The 24432-nt window shown below is 42.2% G+C and overlaps 1 protein-coding gene across 2 annotated transcripts; it reads left to right on the top strand.

The window, feature by feature from the left end:
- The first annotated feature begins 12392 nt into the window (after positions 1-12392).
- On the top strand, positions 12393-24124 carry PCDH18 (protocadherin 18). Of its 2 annotated transcripts, none has more exons than XM_048509559.1 (4): positions 12393-15350; positions 16348-16436; positions 16546-16709; positions 22958-24124. In XM_048509559.1, the coding sequence occupies exons 1-4, from the start codon at positions 12870-12872 to the stop codon at positions 23623-23625; spliced, it is 3402 nt and encodes a 1133-aa protein (XP_048365516.1). In that variant the 5' UTR covers positions 12393-12869; the 3' UTR covers positions 23626-24124. The 2 variants fall into 2 exon arrangements, with proteins under 2 accessions (XP_048365516.1, XP_048365517.1); XM_048509560.1 differs by having other exon boundaries at positions 16351-16436.
- The last annotated feature ends 308 nt before the right edge of the window (positions 24125-24432 follow it).

A 24432-nucleotide genomic window follows, 5' to 3' on the forward strand; every position in this document is an offset into this window, starting at 1 on the left:
AAAATGTTGGGTGCAAGGGGAGAATGAAACCGACCAGAGAGCAAAACAGTCAGGCGAAAAAGCCCCCTTACCCCTCTGATACCTTTGCTGTCTGGAACCAAACCAGCAGCCGCCTCTTTTTAAGATGGCCTCTGGACATCTTATTATGGGTGTGCTCAGTGAAAAGAAGCAGTCACCTCTCTTCAAGTCACCCCACAGGCATCTTTTTTGTGCTATGCGGAATGAACCACTGCAAAAAAAGATGAATATTCTTCTCCAAACTTGGGAAAAAGTCATAAGACATTAGCCACTTTTCAAGCATCTTCAATGAAAATAAGTATATCCCTGTTCATAAATGATTGTCAAAACAATTATGGCACCCACTACTTTGACAGAAATTAGTTGTGATCCTATATCCCAGCACAAGCATGAAAAAAGGCTTTAAAAATACAGGGTTGGAAGGAAGACCTAACTGGATCAAATCTAGTCCACTGAAAGGTTCACTATTTACTGGTTGTTACAGTGTTCAGTGATCTCGGTGGAAGCAGCCAGAGATTTCTTTCCAAACTGAACACAGTCAATAGTCCTGCTCCTCACTCACTAAAATAAAACATTCTAAAATTTAAATATCATTATCTTCTTGCCCTTCTCCCTGCCCCTTTATCCTATCTTTCGCTCCATTATTCTTTCCTTCATCCTTTCACTCTGGCTGTTCCCGCACGGGCGGATAACAGCGACACAGGGATGCTAAAAACTGCATCCCTGGGGTGGGGTTCACACGGCCAATGCTGCTGCATTGCAGCAGCGCCTGCCTTGCCACCCCTGAGCGGCGCGAAGGTGCTGCTTCCTAACCTAGCTCCCTGAGTGCATTTATAGTGCATTGAAGCAGCGTGCGAATGGCAGTGACTGGAAGGCGCCACCCCCCCCCCCCCACCATTGTGGAATGCCATACTTTTCCTCATGGCTTCCGGAGTGTCGCAGAGGCCAGGGGACACGCCCCCCTGGCCTGCGACTCCAGCTGTGGGGGGCGGGGTGTCCACTGGCCTCTGTGATGTGCTGGCAGCCAGGAGGAGAGGTACAGCGTTCCGCAACAGCGCAGCCTGTGTGAAGGCTGTGCCGCCGCCTGCTGCCCTGCTGGGAAAGTCCGTGCGAATGGTCCTGGGGGATGCAGCAGCAGCACCCCCCCCCCCTTGGTGCCCATGCAGAAAGGGCCTATGACTGCTTTTCAACCCCCTGCAATCTTCCTTCTTGTTTTTCTTGCTGGAACAATCCTTCTCTCTGTCAAACTCACTCAGGGTGCAAATGAAATCCATTTTGATCTCTTAAACAACTGCAGACAGCCTAGATGGCCCACATTGGCTACTGCCAATGTTAGTATGTAGTATGTTCAGTAGTATAGCATGTAGTATATTATGGCCCACATAAGCAACTGAAGACAGCCTAATGGTCCACATTGGCCCTATTGATTTCATTGACATTGTAATTTGCCTTGTCTTAGTGAGAAAAGCAGAATCATGAATAAATAAAGTTATTTGGTTTGGAATGTATGTTGTAAGAACCACATTGATGTTTGATTGAGTGCACAAAGGGTATATGGTATCTTAATGCCATCTTTAGAAGGTCTTAACAAGTGGAAAACCTGCAAGGACTTGTAGGAGGAACTTCATTTTCCCATGTATCCCCCTCTACATACTATTTCCTATTTACATACATACTACATACTATTTTTTATTTAATTCATTTATGCCTTGCTTTCCTCCCCAATGGAGACCCAACACAGTTTATATTATTCATCTTTATTCTTATTAATCATCCCACTGCCCCTGTTATACTCAGTTCCACTGAAAGATAAAAGCACAGTCAGTTATACTGTGGCAGCAGAGAAAATAGTATGTTTTGTATTAGAAAATAGTCCCAAATGAATATGAGAATTATTACTAAGCTTTGTCTTTGTCAAAGGCATTATTTTGTGCATTATTAAACATAGTACTTTGACACAAGAGCATTTATAGTGCATTGAATGACTATTACCAATACTTTCCTTTTGCAAACTGTGTCATACTTTTCCTTGACAAAATGGCTGATGGAGCGACAGTGCCAAGGAGGATTGGGAGGAGGAGGAGGACAGAAGAGAGGTGGATGAGAAGGTGGTGCAGGAAGTGGAAGGTGAGGTAGGGAGGCAGAGGAGGAGCCGCAGGAAGCAGATGAAAGGTGGAGAATGAAGTGGAGTGTCTGGGGAGCCTGTGCTGTGCTCTCCAGCTGCTGTCTCCTTGTCTATACATTGAGCACTGCTGTTGTGGGCCTCAAGTACTTCTCGCTGGTCTCTGAACTGCTTCAGCACTTCCTCCAGTGCCTTGTATTCCAAACTTCTCCTGGCTGCTGGCCTTTTGCTGCTCGGTCTGTGCTCCCCCACCCCCATGCTGATCACCTCTCTCATTGCTGTTCTGGGATGATGAACCCACTGTGGGCTTGGCAGGGGCATAACGAGGCAGCCCTGGGCAAACTGTAGCCCTGGGCAAAACCTGAGTTGGATGCCCCCCCCCCCCATGGGCGGCCACTCCACCACGACCAATTTTTTTTGCACCAGGATATTGGTGCCTGCAGGGGGTGAAGTTTTGAGACATATCAGCACCAAAATTTCAGCATATCACCAGGAGACTGTCCTTATGCTACTCCCCAAGTTTGGTGAGGTTTGGTTCAAGGAGTCCAAAGTTATGGACTCCCAAAGGGGGTGCCCCATCCCCCATTGTTTCCAATGGGAGCTAATAGGAGATGGGGCCTACAGTTTTGAGGGTCCATAACTTTGGCCCCCCCAAACCAAACTGCACCAAACCTTGGGGGTGCCATCATGACAGTCTGCAGATGATACCCTGAAATTTTGGTTATGATATGTCCACAAATGCCTTCCCTGCAAGAACATCCCAAAATTTGCCCAAGAATCTTTGTTCTGCATTGAGTTTTCTGCATTGCTGTCAATGGGGTTTGCAGGCTGAGGGGGGCACATTTTTGAAGGCACAGTCTCAAAACTTTCAGGATCTCATCAAGAGACTGCTCTAATGATTCCCCCCAAGTTTGGTGCAGTTTGGTTCAGGGGGGCCAAAGTTATGGACCCTCAAAACAGTACCCCCATCTCCTATTAGCTCCCATTGGAAACAATGAGGATAGGGGCACCCCTCTTGGGAGTCCATAACTTTGAACTCCCTGAACCAAACCTCACCAAACTTGGGGGGGTAGCATAAGGACAGTCTCCTGATGATACGCTGAGATTTTGGTGCCGGTAGCCTAAAAGCTGCGCCCCCTGCAGGCCAAAGATTGAAAACCACTAAAACACCCAAAAACGAACCCAGCATTTTGATGCCCCCCACAAGGTGATGCCCTGGGCAGCTGCCCACCTTGCCCAATGGGCATTATGCTAGTGGGGCTTGGCAGCCAAGGTAGTCATCCCCACCCATGCTAATCAGATGGTGGAGCCACCCACTCTTTCCCAAGTGCTGATCCAGGCTGGGAGCTCACCAGCCTGCTGGGAGCTCACCAGCTGAAACAGCCACACACACACACATGCACACACATACGCACTCCAGGCCCAATCTGATCGAGTCACATTTATGTCATATTTGGCCCTTGAAATAAATGAGTTCAACAGCCCTGTCTTAGAGCAACCCTATGTTGAGACAAAATGCCAAACAGTGAGCTTCATATGAGACAGACTTAAATTTGACCCCAAATCTCCCATACTAATTGAATATAGATTTCCCTGACTTCCTAAGTTTGATACTCCATTGGCTCATTCTTCAGTTTCTGTAGTTGTCCTTTAGGCATGAAGAGCTTATGCTACATTTAACAATCAGATATTTTGTTAATACTTCCTGCCTGCACAGGAGGGAGACTCTGCAATGCACCAGCACCTGTTTCCTGCTTTCTCCATTATGATGGAACTATTCCCTTAAAAACTAATTCTGACTTGGCAAGTCATGTCTTTCACATTATTATGAAGGTGTCAAATTCTATCATACCTTAGGACATCTTGTATCCCAGAGCATGGAAAGACATAATATAAGATGATGCAGAGCAAAGCAGTTGTGGAAAGCAAGATATGAATTTATATTGAAAGATAATACACGGCTTTCTTTAATTTTGTTGCCTGGTAGTTCGATTTATCAAATCCAATTGCTTTGGGAGTAATAATCTAATCACTCGTTTGAAAAAGGCCATACTTCAAACTAGGTATATTTACTTGCTGGGCTCAGAGGATGTTCAAAAGTTGTCTGGGGTGGGGGGGACTTTAATATTTGTATTGTGCAAATATAAACTATACTTAATGAAGAAGAGCAACATTTGATTAAAGTGAAGAATAGTGGCAACTTCAGAAGATTACTGCCATATTGAGCATCATTTCTTGGAATGAGTTTGTTTTATCCAAAGTTCTGAGGAGAAGATTTCTGTAGTCAATAGAAGTCTATTATGGTGAAAGTAAACAAGATAACCCTCCTAGAGGTTAGCAGCACTCACGTGCCTGACAACCGTTTGCAATGCTGCCCTGCATAAGACATGACTGCTGGCTGCACATTGAACTCTCTCCTTTCTTTGTGACTACAGCCTATCATGTCAAAGGTAGACTGAGGTTTAAGGGACATTCAGACAAAACTCTTTTCATTGCAGTCGGAAGAAGCAATGCCAGAGTATTCTCCAACTTTGTAAGGAGCTCACTTGAAAAACAGTGCCAAAAGTCTATTTTTTCTACAAAAGTTTCAAATAGGTTAAAAAAACCTCAAGTTCTTTTCCTTACATTTCTCCCTTGAGCACATGTTGTGACAAATGTATTCCCTTCAAAACATGATTTTTGACTACCTTGTTCATAATATTAATTCAGATTGAACTAAAAGCTTCATAAATATTTGCCACACTGATGTCAGCTGCTACCATAAACGAGAGAATAGTCAGGGTTGAGCCTTTAATAATTGCTTGGTTGATACATTTGCAAAGCTGAACACTACATTAGGAGAGATCTCTACAAGTACATTTTACTGTTTTGGAGCATAACATCTGCCCTAAACTTCAACACTGAAATAGCTGAGATTAGTAAAAGGATGATGAGTGAAGGAGTAATAAATGTTGCATTGCTACGCACCATCTTAGCAGTTGCTGAACGGTTGAACATAGGAACATGTTCCTTTTGAATATCTATTAATTTACATTCCATTTTAAATATTTCAGCACTCAGCTCTAAATTTTTTTCCCTTTCTGTGAATTATTCATTTTATGTTCTTTAAAAGGGCAACAACTTAATTTCCAACAACATAACACCTTTAATTGCCATTAAAAAGGGTATTCAAAAACAATCCCCAATTATGGTCAGAACAAAAATTGTATTTGGACTTTGGGAAAAAATATGTTTTAGCAAGATTTACCAGAGCTGTAAGAAAAACTGTTCATGAACTAATGGTATTAGGTTATCTTTGAATTCTCTCCACCACAAAGTAGAATGGCTGCTAATTCCTTTCTTTGCTCTTTTGGTGTTTGCGAAGAGGTTCACTAAAGCCTGAACTGATATAATTATTAGCTTGGATTGTGAGAGATTTAGGCCAGATGGCTATGGGTTTCTAAAGTCCCCATTGCTTGTGTTAGCTTTCCAGGTTTGCCTACAAGGCTTGAGGATCAAAACTCTGAAAGGGCTGCAAACTTGTGAAACAATATTATTCATGGGGGCAGAATGTTCATCAGCATGACCCACTACTAAATACATTCATTATAGGCATTTCTATTCTACACAATTTGCCACACGGCACTAGTTTCTGGAAAAAAGAGAGACAATGGCTTTTAAAATGCCTTTGAATTCTGAAAAAGAAGGCGAGTTCACACTGAGACTTCTTTGACTTCTTTCTTTGCCCTCAGAAGTTACTTAGTGACTTCAATTTTCTTAAATTTTGCTCAAAAATCTTTTTAAAGTGGAAAATACAACCATCAAGAGTTTTACTTTCATTTAAAGCATGGATGCAAGGACTGGAGCTATAGAATGAGAAGAGAACAACTTTCAAAGAAATGAAGTGATGTAAAAAAATATGGGAATACCAAATATACCAGAAGATAATGCCAGCAACAAAATAAAGAAAGTGCAGGGAGAATATGGGTATTGTCTGATACGGGAGCACTATGAGGAGGCCCAATCTTTCCCTTCCTCCAGCAGCCATTTCAGCAAAGTTTATTACAGGGGTCATAAAACCCACATGGAATAATACATAGGATTGTCAACTCTAGATTGAGAAACTGCTGGGGATTTGGGGCGGATCCTAATGAGAGTGGGGTTTGGGAATGGGAGAGACCTCACTAAGGTATAGCATCATAGAATCTACCCCCCAAAGCAGCCATTTTCTCCAGGGAAATTGCTCATAAATCTAGAGATTGGTTGTAACTCTGGGCGATCACCAAGTCCCAACTCTGGAAGTTGGTAACCCCAAATAACAGTCATGAGTATTAGGGAGCTTCTCCAAATCCAAAGGTATGCTAAAATGTGTATTAAGATTCAGTTTTCTGTTTTTTGAGATGATACCCTAACTGCTGTATGTCTTCATAAATGGAATGATGGCAATACAGGGGCCCATCCAGTGGCCATTGGCAGACATACAGTAATTACCCTTTCATGTGCCTTCCTCATTGGGGGAGGAAGCCATGACTCAGTGGCAGAGCATCTGCCTTATATACAAAAGATCCCAGGCTCAATCAGCGGCATCCTAAAGTAATGGTAATTGGTGATGTGAAATACCTCTGCTTGAGGTGCTAGAGAGGCACGACTACTCAGAGAAGATAATACCCTGACACAGATTAAGTGGTCTGACACAGATTAAGGCACCTTCATTTGTGCCAACAGTGTAACATTTGAAAGACTACAAATACAGTTCAACTTTCTCCAGGTAAATGAATGATTCTGGTTGGCTTTCTCCTACACATGCACCTATTCCTGGACTTAATAAGAAATTGTTAATTAGAGCACGTGACATACACAGTTGTGAGAACCCCTGCATAGATCCCTGAGCCAGCCTGGTGTAGTGGTTAAGAGCAGGTACACTCTAACCTGGAGAAAAGGGTTCGATTCACCGTTCTGCCACTTGAGCTGAGGAGACTTATCTGGTGAACCAGATTAGCTTGTGCACTCCAACACATGCCAGCTGAGTGACCTTGGGATAGTCACAATTCTTCGAAGCTCTCTCAGCTCCACCCACCTCACAGGGTGTTTGTTGTGGGGAGGGGAAGAGAAAGGAAATTGTCAGCCCCTTTGAGTCTCCTTATAAGAGACAATGGAGGTATATACATCCAAACTCTTATCTTCTTCTTGTTGGCAAAAGATATTGTAACACAGGCTAGCCACATTTTGTGTTGATCAAAAGTTGAAGCCCAGCAACATTGTCTCTACCCACTGACTCCTTGCCATGTGAACCAAGACACAGGCCAGTGACAGGGTTCATTAGCACCCACAGTGGACAGCAGGATCTGCCAGAGTTCTTGCCATAAATCTCAGCTGCTCTCTCCTGTACACAAGACAAGATGCAGGCTCACAAGAGAAAGCAGCTGAAGTATGAAACAAGGGCAGGGGAGATTCACGCCAAGGATTTTTTCTGCTGCTGTTCATATTTGACAGACAGAATATGCTGCTCGTGTTTTTGCTTCTGTGGAAGAAAACAAGAGCAGTAGAGCAGTAGTGTGTGTGTGTGTGTGTGTGTGTGTGTGTGTGTGTGTGTGTGTGTGTGTGTGTGTGTGAAGCCTGTGTGTATGTATCAATCTCTGTGTGTGTATCAATCTGTAAATCATATCAGACTTTGTAACTTGAAGGTTTAGAAGTCTTTATGGAAGACATCCATTGGCAAGAGGGAAAAAGCCAATTTTGGTTATATAACCAAGAAACCCCAATATATCCACTCCTGTTCTCCTCCCCACTCCCTTGGCCCATACTCTATCCCATTCTACAGAGAGCACAGAGAAAAAAAATCCAAAACAACTCAAGGTCAGAACACTGGCCCCAGGCGCCTCTACTTGGTTGCCTAGGCAAAGTGAAAGTAACTGTCCACCAGCCACCCCTCCTGGTGCTCCCTTACCTGGTGCCAGGCTCCCGCCTGACAATGTGTGTGTGTATGTGGGTTTGTGTGTAGAATCTTAAGACTGAAAATATGCTAAGGTTTATATTGGAGGTTTATATTGGAAATCTAGGGAGGGGGCTGAATTTATGCCACATCCTTTCTCTCCAACAAATTACAATGAATTACAATGGGAATTTATGCCAAGTGCCTATCTCTCCAATGAGATACAGTTCCATGCTAGGATAAATTTTGCTTTATTAAAAACCTATGAAAACTTTTTCATCAGTGAATGTTTCTCTGTAAAGCTGCTTTAGTATAATATGTCAATAATTTGACCTATAGCATGCTGTTAACCTTATTAGAATCCCATGGACACGTTAGTTTTTATACTGGACTCATCTCCTGCAAATCCACCATCAAATCATATTGCATCCTAAAAATCATAGATCTAGTGCTTCATAGTGCAGTGTGAAAACATAGATCCATATATAAACATTATTTTTATATTAATTGTTCTAAAAACACTGTCAGTTCAAAGACAACATCAATATCCATAGATTATACTTTAAAGTCACATATCCACCATTTCATGGCACCACCACAACATTAAAATAAATGGTTCGAAGACATGAATGCTTATGGAGCCTCATGATTTTTATATGGAAGCCACAAATCCTGTATAAAATGACATATGCCACCAATGTTCACAGACTAAACCAAAGAAAGCATTTTGGGGCCATTCACATTTTGTATTGATTAGGATCCAAAGGCCATCACATTTTCTCCACTCCCTTACGCCCTGCTGTGTGATCCAAAACACAGTCAATGGGCAGGGTTCATTAGTACCCAGAATGGTCAGCAGGTTCTGTTAGAATCCAAGAAATCTCAGCTGTGTAAAAATTATGAGAACACAGGATGAGCCACACTTTGAATCCATATTTTGCACCACGGCAGAACTAAAAAACAGTGATGCTATATTTTCTGTGGTTTAGTTTGTGGATACGGGTGTGATACATAGAAATCATGAGGATTTGAGGATCAGAACCCAGGATCTATGTCTTTGCACCAAGGTGCTATAGTAGATCCAATGTTTTGTTGTTTAATTTAGGTATGAATGGCCAAGATCACACAACTGAATGTAACAAATCTGGTGAGGCACTCTTGGGATTAGTTCATTAACGTGGCGAGAGGCCCAATCTTTTTGCGAACTGGCCACTGGCAAGCAGTTGAAGATGTGACCTTCTCCCTCCACTGAAAACATACAAATAAAACAAGCAATGGATTACGAAAAACCAAGAGAATGTGTCAAACGCAATGCCTGAAAACAGAATGAACTGCAATCCTATTTCCTAGCAGTAAGCCTCATTGAATAAAATGCAACTTTTTCTAAGTAAACCAAGGTCTGGAATGAAAGTAACCAGACTTGAATGGCTGTCCCTGGGGCTGGAATTGGTGATTTTCCAGGGCTGTTTTGATCTCCCAGACCACCTTTTAGCTGGCCTGCTTAGATGCAAGTCCCCTTTTATTCAGTTAGCTTGATCCCAGGAAGCAGTATTATATCATTGTACTTGCAGAGGTCAAATCAGATTCCCTGTCATTATTTTCTTGAAAACTATTCTCACCTAAGTATCCCATGACCTGGATAGAACCTATCACATCTTAGAAGCTAAGCAGAATCAGCACTACTTGGTATTTAGATGGGAGACCAAGGAAGTCCAGGGTCATCATGATGCAGAAAGGCCATAGCAAACTATGCCTTTTGCCTTGAAAGCTCCATGGGGTCTCCATAAGTCAACTGTGACTTGACAACAGAAAAAAAATACACAGCTAAAATGTGAAGCTTTTCTTAGTGAAAAGTGTGTTAGTATTATGTGTAAAGAAGATAAGTATGAAATTGAGAGAGGAGGCTAAATGGGTGGTATTATTGGTAGTGGGTTGTGTCCTGTTCCCTTCTTCCAACCAAGGAAGATGGGAGTTGTGACAGGGTGTTTCCAGGGATGTTATAGCCTCCAAAAACTGTAGCTGCTATGCTGAGCTCCTATGCAAAGCCGCTACATTGTAAGCAGCAAAAGCATGCTGGCTTGCAATACTGAAAATTCATTAATGATAACAATTAAAGGTAGAATCTACTTTAAAACTAATTCATTTTGGAAGGCAGATGTAAGCACAGTTGCAGAGAAAATAATTATGTCTGTGCATTAGTGACAGTGGGATGTAAGAGACAACATGCATACCTGAAAACTGAGCAAATAATGTTGTGGATCCACCTTTCCTTCAGCAGACTCCAGGGAATGATTTACCAGTCAGTCAACCCAATCCTTGATAAACTGGTGGCATATTCACATATGGTGATTGCAAGGCAACCGAAAGTCACAGGAGTTTGAGCATTCCTTGTTGAGTCTAGGGATATTGATGAGATATGTGTTTACAGTGGATTTTGATGCAGTCCATGACCTTCTTTGGATCCATATTTTTAATGAAATGGCTGTACCACGTAGTTCTGCTCTCCATGCTGTCAGTGGTGCAGCTTGCTGTGTGATTTGATAGTGAATTTGAGGAGATTCCTTGTAAAAATCACAAGGATCCATGCTTCAGACCTCTGCTTTTGTAGCATGGTGGCACAACAAAATGCGGAATCAATTTCTCTCTCTTTCTGTGAATGTGGTTCACTCTATACATATGGCTGTGATATGTAATCTAATGCTGACTTTGTAGGTCTCAATTTTAAAATAATGAAGATCTATGAACATCCAAGGTTGTAAATGCATTTTTGGCCTCATGGTGCTCTACGAAGCACAAGAATCACCCAACACACCTCACTATCGTGAAAGTACAGTCCAAGAAAGGCTTTATTTAGTCAATATGCTGCTAGAAGCAAACATGTCTGCACTGTACTGCACTGGAAAAGACAATAATGCCAGGAAATATTGAGAAAAAGAGGAATACTGAGAAAAAGATGAGACAATTGACTCAATAAGGAAGCACAGCTCCAAGTTTGCCATAGTCTCACTTGACTAACACCACAGTTTCTGCCTTTCTGCTAAGACCTGGGGTCTCCCTCTCCCTCTCCCTCCCCACTCCACATCCGAGCAGCAGCCTAATTGGGGAAACAGGGCTGTGCAGTGCAGCACAAGCCATCTCTTCAGGGCAATTGAGCATCCCCACCTTCTGCCATCACCTCCTCTGTTCCCACTGCCTGGGGCACCTGTCCAACCTGCCACCCTAGATTTATCTCTGCTTATTGAAGCTCCTATACTATGTGGATTTTTGACTGTGCAGTTCCCACAATCTCAAACATAGCCGGGGGAGGGGGGTAAGGGGGGTGTTGAAGGGAACCCTTTCCTCTTTTTTCACCTGTAGCAAAACTGGTTAGATCTGATCAATGATTTACATAATGTGGTCTATGTGGATATGCTTCATACCATGATGACTACAGGGTTCCCTTATGTTTTCATGCAGGAGCCCTCTGAGAACCAGTTTTGACAGGCGTCATCAAGGGACATCCTCAGTCACGATCCTCTGTGTACTCTTCAGGGAAACTGTTTGGCTGCTGTATTAAAACAGGATTCCGGATTAGATGGACCACTGGTCTGCTCCAACAGGCTGTTATGTTTTTATGAGCTGCAGCAATGCTGGTTTTGTGTTTCAGTGTATGCTTTAACCATATGAATTCAAAAAGGTCCATTTCAAATCATCCAGATTCAATTTTTCCCCACTTGGCTTTTAAAACAAAGATGAAAGTGCAATTCTGAAGAACTGTAATAAAACAAAAGAAAGCACACAGAAACCAAATGCAGCTAAAGCCCTGCCAAGTGGGATCTATGCTTTCATTAAAAGCCAGCTGTAAGAGGAGGCTAACCAAGCATTTTTCTGACTTGAACTTCAAGGGCAAAAATAATTCAAAAGTGGGGGTTATGGAAGTGGGGGAGAGGGGAGATCGTACAAAACCAAAAACTGTAGACAGTCTTTAAAAGAAAGAGGCAGACCACATATCCTTTTCCAGGGTGGTGTGTGTGTATGAACTCTTTCACTAAACTTATTCAAACAATTCGTTTAACTTGGAAGTGAAGACGAGTGGGGGAACGGGTTTGTGAAAACTCTGGTTGAAATCGCGACCCTCTCTCCCTAACTCCTTGCCCGGTTGCCAGCTCAACTGAAATTGTCATTTAAAAAAAAAAAGGAGAAGAAGTTGGTTTAAACTTGTCCCTCATTAATCCTGCTCCTTTTGGTCAGGACGCGGCCGCAGAAGGCGAGCCAACGTCAGGGGGAGGGGCTGTCCCCTTCGCTCCCGCCCTCCCGCGTATGACTTCACTGTCCTTTGATTTGGAAGCCAGCTGATTGGCTGCGAGCGATTCCACACATGCAGCCGGGCGAAAGCTTTTGTCTGAGTTGAACTGAAGTTGCCCAGATTTTTAGACGGGAGTCTGCAGTCCAGCCCGCTTAGTCGGCGGCGGAGCCGGGAGAAGGCAAGCGAGTCCGCCCAGGCGCTTCGGCTCCGTCCCTGGGCGCTCGGTGGACGGTAAGCGCTGCGAGGGGCAACCCTGATGTTACAACTGTGCGGATTCAGACCGAGCAGCCGCCAACTCCGTGCGAGGGAGCCCGGCTGGCGAGAAGGATGCTTGCGGGAGTCCTGCCGCGACCGGCATGCATGTAAGCAACTTTGTTTGAGCGGGTAGGGACTGGAAACTTTGCTCCGCCGTGGGAGGGTCCCTTACGAGCTGAACGACCCCGATGCGCCCTGGCTTCGAGGGACGGCAAGCAATCGGCGGCGCACCTTGGTGACTTGCTCGGGTGGGAAGCCGGGATCGCGAGCCTTTCCAGATGCAGCGGCCGAGCGGTAACATGCGCGTCCGAGCCCTTTTTGCACTGGCGACCCTGGCTTGGTTGGAAGGCGCGCTGGGGAAGACTCTGAAATACCGGATCTACGAGGAGCAGCGGGTGGGCTCGGTCATCGCGAGGCTCTCGGAAGATGTGGCGGACGTCTTGTATAGGATGCCGAACCCTTCCTCGGTTCGTTTCCGAGCCATGCAGAGGGGCAACTCCCCTTTGCTGATGGTCCGCGAGGATAACGGCGAGATCAGCATCGGAGCCAAAATCGACCGGGAGCAACTCTGCCAGAAGAACTTGAACTGCTCCATAGAGTTCGACGTGATCACTCTGCCCACCGAGCATCTGCAGCTGTTCCACATCGAAGTGGAAGTGCTGGATATCAATGACAACTCTCCTCAATTCTCCAGAGCTCTTATCCCGATTGAAATCTCTGAGAGCGCAGCTGTGGGGACCCGCATTCCTTTGGATAGCGCCTTTGATCCAGATGTTGGGGAGAATTCTCTGTACACCTACTCCCTGTCTGCCAACGATTTCTTTACTATTGAAGTTCGAACCAGGACTGATGGTGCCAAATACCCAGAGCTCATTGTGGTTAGTGAACTGGACCGGGAATTGAAATCCAGCTATGAGCTCCAACTCACTGCTTCTGACAATGGGGTGCCTCAACGCAGTGGGTCCTCCATCCTGAAAATCAGTATTTCTGATTCTAATGATAATAGCCCCGTTTTTGAGCAACAGACATACATTATCCAGCTGCTAGAAAATTCACGGGTTGGGACTTTACTCATTGACCTCAATGCCACTGATCCAGATGAGGGGGCTAACGGGAAAGTTGTGTACTCATTCAGCAGTCACGTGTCTTCCAAAATTATAGAGACTTTTAAAATGGATGCTGAGCGGGGACAGCTGACCCTTTTGAAACTAGTGGACTATGAAACCACCAAATCCTATGAAATTGATGCTCAGGCACAGGACCTGGGTCCCAATTCCATCCCAGCTCACTGCAAAATCATAATTAAAGTGGTGGATGTGAATGACAACAAGCCAGAAATCAATTTAAATCTGATGTCTCCTGGGAAGGAAGAGATTGCTTACATTTCTGAAAAGGTCTCCATAGAGACTTTTGTTGCTCTTGTCAGGGTGCAAGACAAAGACTCTGGAGTGAATGGGGAGGTGGTTTGCAAGCTCCACGGCCACGGCCACTTCAAACTTCAAAAGACCTATGAGAACAACTATTTCATCTTGACGAATACCACTTTAGACAGAGAGAAGCGATCTGAGTACAGCTTGACAGTTATAGCAGAAGACAGGGGAACACCAAGTCTCTCTACAGTGAAACATTTTACTGTCCAGATTGTTGATGAAAATGACAACCCACCTCAATTCCAGACAAATAGGTACGAAATTGTTATTTTGGAAAATAACTCTCCAGGGGCATATATCACCTCTGTCACAGCAACTGATCCTGATCTTGGAGATAATGGACAGGTGACTTACACTATCTTGGAGAGCTTTATTTTGGGAAGCTCCATAACCACCTATGTAACTATTGATCCCTCCAATGGAGCCATCTATGCACTTCGAACCTTTGATCATGAAGAAGTAAACCAGATTGCCTTTGTGGTTCAAGCTCGAGATGGAGGGAGCCAGCAGCTTGCTAGCAACACTACAGTTGTGCTAACCATCATTGATGAAAATGACAATGCCCCTGTGATTGTGGGGCCAGTGCTGCACAACAATACAGCAGAGATTTCAATTCCCAAAGAAGCTGAAAGTAACTATCACATCACAAGGATAAGAGCCATAGACAGAGACTCAGGTATGAACTCAGAGCTAAGCTGCTCATTAGCAAGCAGTAGTGAAGACAGCCTCTTCATTATGGACCCACAAACCTGTGACATATATCTCAATGCCAGCATTGAATCTGCTAAGTCAACACAGTGGGAACTTTGGGTAGTTGTTCAGGACAAAGGAAGTCCTCACCTCAGTACCAAAGCACTTCTCAAATGCAGTGTTTTTAAATATCTTTACCTACCTTCATCTACGGAAGCCCCTTATATGAGCCACTCCCCGGATGTTTCCATGATTACAATTATCTCCTTAGGGGCAATATGTGCAGTGCTGCTAGTCATCATGGTTGTCTTTGCTACAAGGTGCAATCGTGAGAAAAAGGACACTAGATCCTATAATTGTCGTGTTGCAGAATCCACATACCAGCATCATCCCAAAAGGCCATCAAGGCAAATTCACAAAGGGGACATTACACTTGTGCCAACTGCTAATGGTACTTTGCCAATCAGAGCCCACCACAAAGCTTCACCCTCATCATCTCCAACGCTAGAAAGAGGTCAAATGAGCAGTCGTCAAAGCCATCACAGCCACCAGTCTCTAAACAGTCTGGTGACCATCTCATCAAATCACGTGCCAGAGAATTTCTCTCTTGAGCTCACACATGCTACACCTGCAGTTGAGGTAAGATAATATGATGTACCATGTAAATACACTGTCATTCATGGAAGGACCTCCTATAGCCTTTTTAAACATAAAGTGTTGCCTATATGCAGTTGAAATCTGTGTGCCAACTGTTACCTGTACCTATATTTTCAGTGTGTTCTTCTATGTGCCAGAAGGCTGTGATTGGCTGCCACAATGCTTGTATGCCTTGTCTATGCACAGTGTTATACACCTGTGTGCCATGGATTATACGTTGTTCACAATGCAAAGTAATCTTTGTGAAGAACATATGTGAAGAATACATGTGCTCTGTATGTATACATGAATAATGAAAGCAAATCAGTTTCTTCATAGTCACAGACTATGTCTGTGCAATGTCATTTAAATGTTACAGAGATGTTTATTACTGATTTTTTTTTGGTTGCTAATCACAAATCTTTGTATTCTGTTTCTTTTGGAACCTTATTCATCAGTGTTCCCAAGATGCTAAAATCACATATTCATTTTTCTTTATTTAGACACATTTAATATGTTTTTCCATATACAAATAACCAACATCAAGGGAGCATATTAGGAATATTTTGGTGGAATTGTAGCTACAGATGTCATAACAGCTTGTGCTACTGAACATGCAAATATGTTAATGAATATGTTTTAGGGCTCTGAGCCACAGCTGAAGTAATTTAATGTATGCTGATTTTTAGTCCTGTTGATTCCAGTGGAACTCAATCTATTCCCATCCAAATACTTCAGTTTAATGAGACTGAGATCAGACTTTAGGACTAATTATTTTGAATCTTGATACCAACAGAAAGGATGGCATGGTATCAGTGAAGTGTTGTTAGGTGATTGCCATGATCTGCTGTTTATATATAGTATTTTAATATGGATAGGTTTCAACTATTTTTGGATAAAGTAACCAATGGTGGGAGGTGGGGGAGAAGAAAAATACAATACATGTGGATTTTTTTGGAGTTATTGTTTCCAGGAATCAGTGCTTTTGTGTTTTCCTTAGCAGGTCTCTCAACTTCTCTCAATGCTTCATCAAGGCCAGTACCAGCCAAGGCCAAGTTTTCGAGGAAACAAATACTCCAGAAGCTACAGGTAAGAGTTTTAGTTAGATCAGTTTTGAAATGGCTTCACTTGTGAACATACAGGACTATGAGCCAATAAAGAATAATGCAACCAATATGTCACTTCTGTTTCATCACAGGTATGCCCTTCAAGATATGGATAAGTTCAGCTTGAAAGACAGTGGTCGTGGTGATAGTGAAGCAGGAGACAGCGATTATGATTTGGGGAGAGATTCTCCAATTGACAGACTTCTTGGAGAAGGATTCAGTGACCTTTTCCTTACAGATGGGAGAATTCCTGCAGGTAAGAATGCAATGCAAGTTGAATAGTTGATTTACATTACTCTCTGACTGTCACAATGCGGCAAATTCACAATATGAAAAAATTGAACTCTTTACCTTTCATGCTTTTTTGCTTTGTTCTTTCCTTTTATAACAGTCCCTATAGTTTGTGCCTCCCCCCAAGTGGTATACTTCTGGTGCAGTAAAGGCTGAATGACAGCTCTTGGTATCACTTTCATCCCTATAAGCTAGCTTTTGAAATCCTGTCTCAAACAAGTGAACAGTCCCCAGTCATTCTTGTATCTTATACTTCATAATGGGACCAGACAATTTAGTGTAACACAGTAAAGAATACTTGAAGGGCAATCTGATGTATATATCTGCCTCTATGATTGTAATGAGATTTAAGTACCTTACCCTGGAATAATTATTCAGTAGTAAAGCCTACACAGAACTGAACATCTGAAACTGGTATCCACTGAATGATAAAAGCCAATATTTAGACCAAATCTATTAGTTATCACCAGTGCTCACTGAAATAAGGCAGGTTATGATGTCAGGCCATTTCTTTCCAGGTGGACCTAAAACCATCCCACTGCTTTTTTATCAATAAAAACAATCAAAATGTAAAACAGGGCTAGACTGGTATTGCTGAACAAAAGGCCACATTCATCAGTGTTGTCTCTTATAGTAACTCTACTCTTGGCAATGTCTGATATCTCACTGCAATGATTTCAAAATGTGAATACCCTATTTGATAGTGTACAAAGCAGTTATATACCTAAAGATAGTGAATGAACCATAGATAAATTGAATCTGACCTAATTTGAAGCAAAATGGTTCCACTTTATTTTTCCTGACATTTCAAACACTGGATATCACAACTGTTAAGAGTGGTCATTAGAATTCTTGTCCACCATTTCTGAGACAGTTTTGGGTGCTTACTACATTCAAACAGTATTCTATTTAATATCTGTGACTTCTGTTGAGGTAAATGTCTATCATTATCACTAGTGGTTGGGACTCCATATGACAAATAGGTTATTTCAACATGTTTGTCTTAGCATACTTATCCTTGATATAAAGGACAAATCTGAAGAAGGACTGATACTGTCAGGTATACTTTTCTTCGGTTTGTCTTTGTGGTAGCAAGTGTGTGTAAAAACTGACAAGGTTCCTTATTCTTATACAATTTCATAACAGTTTCAGGTATAAAATACTGGAATACATTTTTTAAAAACTTGTATTTGCAAAAGAACCAAGCAATTTTAATAGGGCAGTCTTAAACAGAGTTGCTCCCTTCTGAGTCCAATGAAACATCAGTTGAGAAACATGTAATTCTGTTGTAAGTCTGTGCAGTAGGTCATCTAAATCCAACCAATTATGAAGCAGTGCTGTGTAAAAGTTGACCTTCAGCTCAAGTTGACCCTCAGCCTTTGGCTGTGATCCGGAAACTTAAACTTGTACAACATGCTGCAGCCCGGCTCCTTTCAAGTGCATCTAGTTGGGACCAGATCTCACTGGTCCTATACCAACTTCCCTGGCTGCCCATTGAATTACAGGTCATGTTCAAAGTGTTGGTTCTAACCTTCAAGGCCATTAGCAGCCTTGTACCTGCATACCTGAGGGACCGCATCTCCCTGTACTGCCCCATCAGGTCCCTCTGCTCCTCAGAGGAGAACCTACTGGAGGTTCCTGGCTTAAAAGATATCTGGCTGGCCTCTATGAGGGCCAGGACTTTTACAGCCCTGGCCCTACATGGTGGAATAGGCTCCCTAAAGAGACCAGAGCCTTGCTGGACTTACAAAGTTTCTGCAGGGCCTGTTTCGTCAGGCATTTGGCCAGCCAGGTTGTTTGGTAGATCCCTATAACATCTAAGCCTCCCATGGGTACGGTAAGGGGGTGAATAAATGTCGCCATCTGAGCCAGTCTGTTTTATCAGGTATATTTGTTTTATATTGTATATTTACCTGTGATTTTATTGTTTTTATGACCATTGTTCACCGCCCTGAGCCCTTCGGGGGAGGGCAGTCTAAAATTTTAAAATATAAATAAATAAATAAAATATAAGTAAAAACTAATAAAATAGAAAAATTAGTTCAAGCTTTTTGGAATCTTCCTATACCCTGAATCAAGTAAGAGTACTAAAATGCTATGCTCTAATAAAGTTCTCTAATAAAGAACCCTTATAGTAATGAATGCGAGTATCCATAGAAGAAATGTCCAGCAATGTAATCCCATGACCTACAGCACTGAAGCAGGAGCTCATAGTATCAGGGCCCAGAGCAAAGGAGCATACTGCCCCTTGGTAACAGTGGGGCTGCATCAGTGATGCAACAGTAATATTGTACAACTACCACATTCCAGGCACTGTGCGTTGTACGACTTTGGAATGTAAATCAGGCAGAACAGGTATGGAGGTAAGCTCTTTGCTTGGGATACAGACAGCTGTCATGGTAATCTTGGATCTCCTTTTGTCAGCCTTACTGCATCTATAATTTCCTGCATCATGGAGTTGTAAAGGCCTGCTGTGTCGAAAGGGACAGGGTTTCTTGGCTCTGACTCAATGCACTGACAGTAGCAGGTGAAGCAGAACCAGAGGATGAGAATACTGATCATCTTACCTATTGCTGATCATCTTACCTATTTAAAATAGTTATTGGGATTCATCATTTGATGTTTCAGTGATAATGGTTATCATCATTTCTTAAGAATGGATAGATCCTATAGATATGCACAATGCTAACTCAGAAATAGAGGCATCTTACGCCAGGTACTTTTTTGGCAAGTGCATGCATTTTAAAAGTTTGCTACCAATTAAGCACTTAGAAATATGCCAGAGCAGCTAGCTTTCAGATTTATGGAATATCTTTGAAATACTCGAAACAACGTTCCCACTCATATCACAAACCCGTGCCATTTTGCTGATTTGCACAATGTTCCACTGTAACATGTAGAGATGATTGCTATGGCCGTGGTCTACGATACCCTAGTAGTACAGTAATCATTAGCCACACCATAGGATCAGGGTATCTATTTAATTATTAAATTTAAGAATTTAGATTGTAGATACAGTATCTACAAATAGCTCTAGATATTGTTTTAGGGTTCTTTCTGCAAAAAAAAATCCCTCTGTTACTCTTCTTTATCAAAACAAAATCATGTTTCGACATTTTTGTTTGATTGGGAAATTCCAGAGGCTTAGTGGATGAAACTTGGGGAGGGTGGGGTTTGGGGAGGGGAGGGGAGGGACCTTAGTGGAGTGTAATGCCATACAGTCCATCCCTCAAATCAGCTACTCTGAAGATAAGTTGTAATTCTTGGAGATCTCTAGGCAACCCTATGAGAACAGGGTGGCATGCTTGTTTTTACTTGCCATTCTATCCCAAATTGAACCCTGAGAGATATATCAGGCTGCTGGAGAATTATTGGTCCATGATTAATGACCATCATGGAAGAGTGGGGATTTGAATCTGGGTCTTCCAAGTCCTAATCCCGTATTGGTGAACCTTTGGCACTCCGGATGTTATGGACTACAATTCCCATCAGCCCCTGCCAGCATGGCCAGTTGGGAATTGTAGTCCATAACATCTGGAGTGCCAAAGGTTCACCACCACTGTTCTAATCTAACATCCTGACAATTATATGAGATTTCATTTATTGCATTCATATTCTGCCTTCTGCTATTACTGAATTTGAGGTAGCTTACTTGGGACTCCCAGGCAGTTAACAGATTAGTTGTGTTAGATCCAGCCAATAGCTGATTTCGTCCAGCAACCACATTGAATAAGCAGGTGACCCCAGAAGACTTGCAAGCAAGTCTCTCACTTTAGCACTGATCAAAGACCATATATCTCCAGATGGAGCCTGAAGAACTCCCAGAACTACAACTGATCTCCAGACCACATAGATCAGTTCTCCTGGACCAGGGGTAGGGAACCTGTGGCTCTCCAGATGTTCAGGAACTACAATTCCCATCAGCCTCTGTCAGCATGGCCAATTGGCCATGCTGGTAGGGGCTGATGGGAATTGTAGTTCCTGAACATCTGGAGAGCCGCAGGTTCCCTACCCCTGTCCTGGACAAACTGGCAACTTTAGAAGGTGGACTGTTTGACATTATACCGTGCTGAGCCCCTTCCCCTTCCCAAACTCTGTCTTCTTTACTCTCAAATCTCCAGTAATTTCCCAACCCAGAGTGGGCAACCCTACACTAATTATGCCAATACTTAATAAGCATTTGCTCTTTAACTATACCCTCAGATGCACACTTTTTTTGTACATTTACCCAGCCTGAATATAAGGCCCTTGAGTCTGCAACTTTAAGTACTCTGCCTAAGCAGCCTTTTTGTAGCTCATCAATAAAGCCACTATTTCTTGCCACATCCATTGTAATAGTATCTGGATCCCAGCCATCTCACTGTCTGCAAAGAAAGAACAGACTCAAGTACAAACTTGGAGGAGTATTAAATGCAAAGAATACAATATGTTGCATTTGATTTGGATAGTCAATGAAAATGTGTGGTACTGCAGTCCCAATACAAAAATCAATGTTAATTTTTATTTGGAGTCTTTCTGAAAAATGAATAGCAAATACCGCCAGAATAATATGGTATATCTTACATTGAACTGGCAACCAACAAGTTCATTTACTTTCTGTTTTAGTGAGGAGATATATAAAATATTATAAAATCAATACACAATGCAGTTACAGTGAGATCTCCAACCCAAGACTGCTTTTCAGATACAATATGATCCATGTAAATATCCAGACAGCAAGAATAAAAACAGTAGAATTGCCTTCCTGGATCAGATGCAGGTCCACCTAACCTCACCATTTTGTCTCCAGATGTGGCTAATAAAATGTTGCTGGGAATCTCACAAAGAAAGCATGATGCAATTCATTTTCTCTTACTGTATATATCTCATCTAGTAAATCTGACTTGGTACATCTGAGTCTCTGAACTATGCTCTTAGCTATAGCCAATGACAGATCCATTCTTCATAAATATGTTTAATTTCTTCAGCATTATCTATGCTAGTTACCACTGTAGCATCATAGGGAAATGCATTTCATAAGCTTCTTGCAAAAATAATAACTTCCTTTTATTAGGGCTTGTTCTCTGTCATTCAGCTTTAGTCAGATGAATGGGGAACCTTGCATGTATATGAGCAACCTGAATGCATTATTACAGTCATAAAGCCCTAGAGTGGCTTGGAAAGGTTGCACTTATCCAGTCATCTTTACAAAGTCATTTAAAATAGCAAGGAAAGGTGGTCAGATTGTGAACCTCACTGCCAATTGGAAACAGTAAAACACTTTGACTCCTGTAGGAGGTAATTGGTGTATCATATCCAGCGAAAACTTCTTGTGGAGAGGATCTTGCAAAGCAGGAATTTCCAGTTTCTCTCTAATTGTAGTCCACTGACTCCTTGAAATGCTATTCCTGGAATGATGGTATGGGTCAAAGTTGGAAAGCGCATCTCAACAGAATTTCCTATTCCCCTCTTACAAAGATGGAAGTGTTCTTCCTTCATAGGAACAGAAGGGATGGCTTCAAGCTGATGTCACAAGTTCCACCACCTCTCATAGACAAGTAGATTTGCCAGAAATTTTTATTATATCACTTAAACAATCTGCTAAGATAACTAAATTTAACATTTTAATTTTTAGAGCAATCAATCTCCACTATTTGTGTATTCATGACTCAGAATTTACATACAACTTAATTGGAAAAAGTTTCCGAAGAACTTTAGAACAAAAACTGAGGCAAGAAGAGGCTCTGAAAAAATATCAAATTAAAACAAATCACACATTAACTATTAAAAAAAAAACCAAGAAAATTGCAAACCTAATTTTTTTTTTGAAAACCTTATTGTAAGTTCAAATGACCATTGATGATTTAGTTAAGAGCCTTGGGGTTATACTGGACCCAATGTCATTACTGGAAAAGCAAGTTAATGCAGCTGTCAAAAAATCCCCAACAAAACCCTTTATCTCGACTCTTCATATCTTTGGTCCACCTCTGAAGTTACCTGTTTCTTTCCCTTTTTTTGCCAGTGTTTCATAGTCCCTTTTGCCCTTGCTGGTATGTTCTTTGGTGCCATTAGAATATTATTCTTAAAAGTTTTATCATGTGTAATGTGTGATTCCAATTGTAACTTTATGTTGGAAGACACCCCGAGCCTGGCCTTGTTGTGAAAGGGTGGGTTAAAAATAGAGACACAAATAAATAAATAAAAATTAACCTCTCACTTTTGTTTTGATTCCAGCAATGAGGCTATGCACAGAGGAATGCAGAGTCTTAGGACACTCTGACCAGTGCTGGATGCCTCCACTGCCCTCTCCATCTTCTGATTATAGAAGTAATATGTTCATCCCTGGAGAAGAATTTCAGCCCCAGCAAAGCCAGTCACAGCAGCAGCAGGTACTGGAAGATGATTCTCAGCCTGTTGAATCATCTGAAAAGAAAAAGAGCTTCTCAACCTTTGGCAAAGATAGTCAAAATGAGGAAGACGCAGGTGACCTGTGCACCTCCTCCCTGCTTTCTGAAATGAACAGTGTTTTCCAGCGTTTATTGCCTCCCTCCTTAGATGCTTACACAGAATGCAATGAAATGGATCCTCCCAGCTCCTTAGAGCGCAGAAAAGGACACTTGTCTGCCAAGACTGTAAGTTATCCACAAGGGGTAGCAGCATGGGCAGCTAGTACCCATTTCCAAAATCCTGCAAACAACACTGGGCTGACTTTGGGGACTCATGCAGGGGCTCAGCCATCTTCTAAATGGTTGCCTGCCATGGAGGAAATTCCAGAGAATTACGAAGAAGATGACTTTGACAATGTGCTTAATCACCTCAGCGATGGGAAACATGAACTCATGGATGCCAGTGAGCTGGTGGCAGAAATTAACAAGCTCCTACAAGATGTCCGGCAGAACTAGAGGGTTTTGTTTCATAGCATATTAATTTTCCATATTTATGGGAAACTGAGGGAAGGAAACCCAGAATGACAAGAACTGGCATTGCCAATTAGTTGCATTTATCATAAATGTGTCTGTGTATGTTGAATATTAAAATACTGTATTTTCATATGTACACAATGCAAGTGTGATTATCTTTAACTGTATTTTAAAAATACATTTGTACCTTATATTTATGTGTAATTTAACAAATAAATTTTATTTTTGTACTTTCATGGCAAGCATGTTTTCCTACATATAAGCACCTGACACCATTTGTGTCTGGCATTCACTATTCTTAGCACAAGAGTGTATAAAGACAAAATACTTTCCATATTCCATGGATTTCTCCCCACTCACGGAATGAATTGTTATGATTCAAACTCAAAACAGGTGAGACTTAATCCAAATTATAGTTTCAAGTAACTAACTGAACATCTTGTTGCAATGTTTAATTTTATAATAAAGAGTTCTCACTCTCTAACAGCCTAGAAGTTCTTTTTATTTTCAGGCTGGGATTAATTTGTTCTCTCATGTAACTGAAGGGGGAGGGATGAGCATCTTTGTCTACATTGCAAATCAGGAGCCTCGTTCCCAAACAAATGAAATGATACTGAAAACATTAAGTGCCAGAGTAGCTTTTCAATGCTAATGGGCAGCCCAATTCAGATTGGGACCTCTGAATTAATGGACCTTGGGATTGGTGGAGGGCAGCATTGAAGTGTTTGCCCCTTCCACCAGTGCAAGGGGGACTGGTGGAGAGGGCAGGGGCACCAATGGCCAGCCACC

The sequence above is a fragment of the Sphaerodactylus townsendi genome, linkage group LG10 (assembly GCF_021028975.2).
Source record: "Sphaerodactylus townsendi isolate TG3544 linkage group LG10, MPM_Stown_v2.3, whole genome shotgun sequence".
NCBI classification, from domain to species: Eukaryota; Metazoa; Chordata; class Lepidosauria; order Squamata; family Sphaerodactylidae; genus Sphaerodactylus; species Sphaerodactylus townsendi.

What these genes read in the sequence shown, in the direction of transcription:
- PCDH18 (XM_048509559.1), top strand. Translation starts at nt 12,870, where the DNA reads ATGCAGCGGCCGAGCGGTAACATGCGCGTCCGAGCCCTTTTTGCACTG. An exon ending in ATGCTACACCTGCAGTTGAG is followed by an intron (nt 15,351 to 16,347) that starts GTAAGATAATAT and finishes TGTTTTCCTTAG; the next exon opens with CAGGTCTCTCAACTTCTCTC. An exon ending in AGATGGGAGAATTCCTGCAG is followed by an intron (nt 16,710 to 22,957) that starts GTAAGAATGCAA and finishes TTTTGATTCCAG; the next exon opens with CAATGAGGCTATGCACAGAG.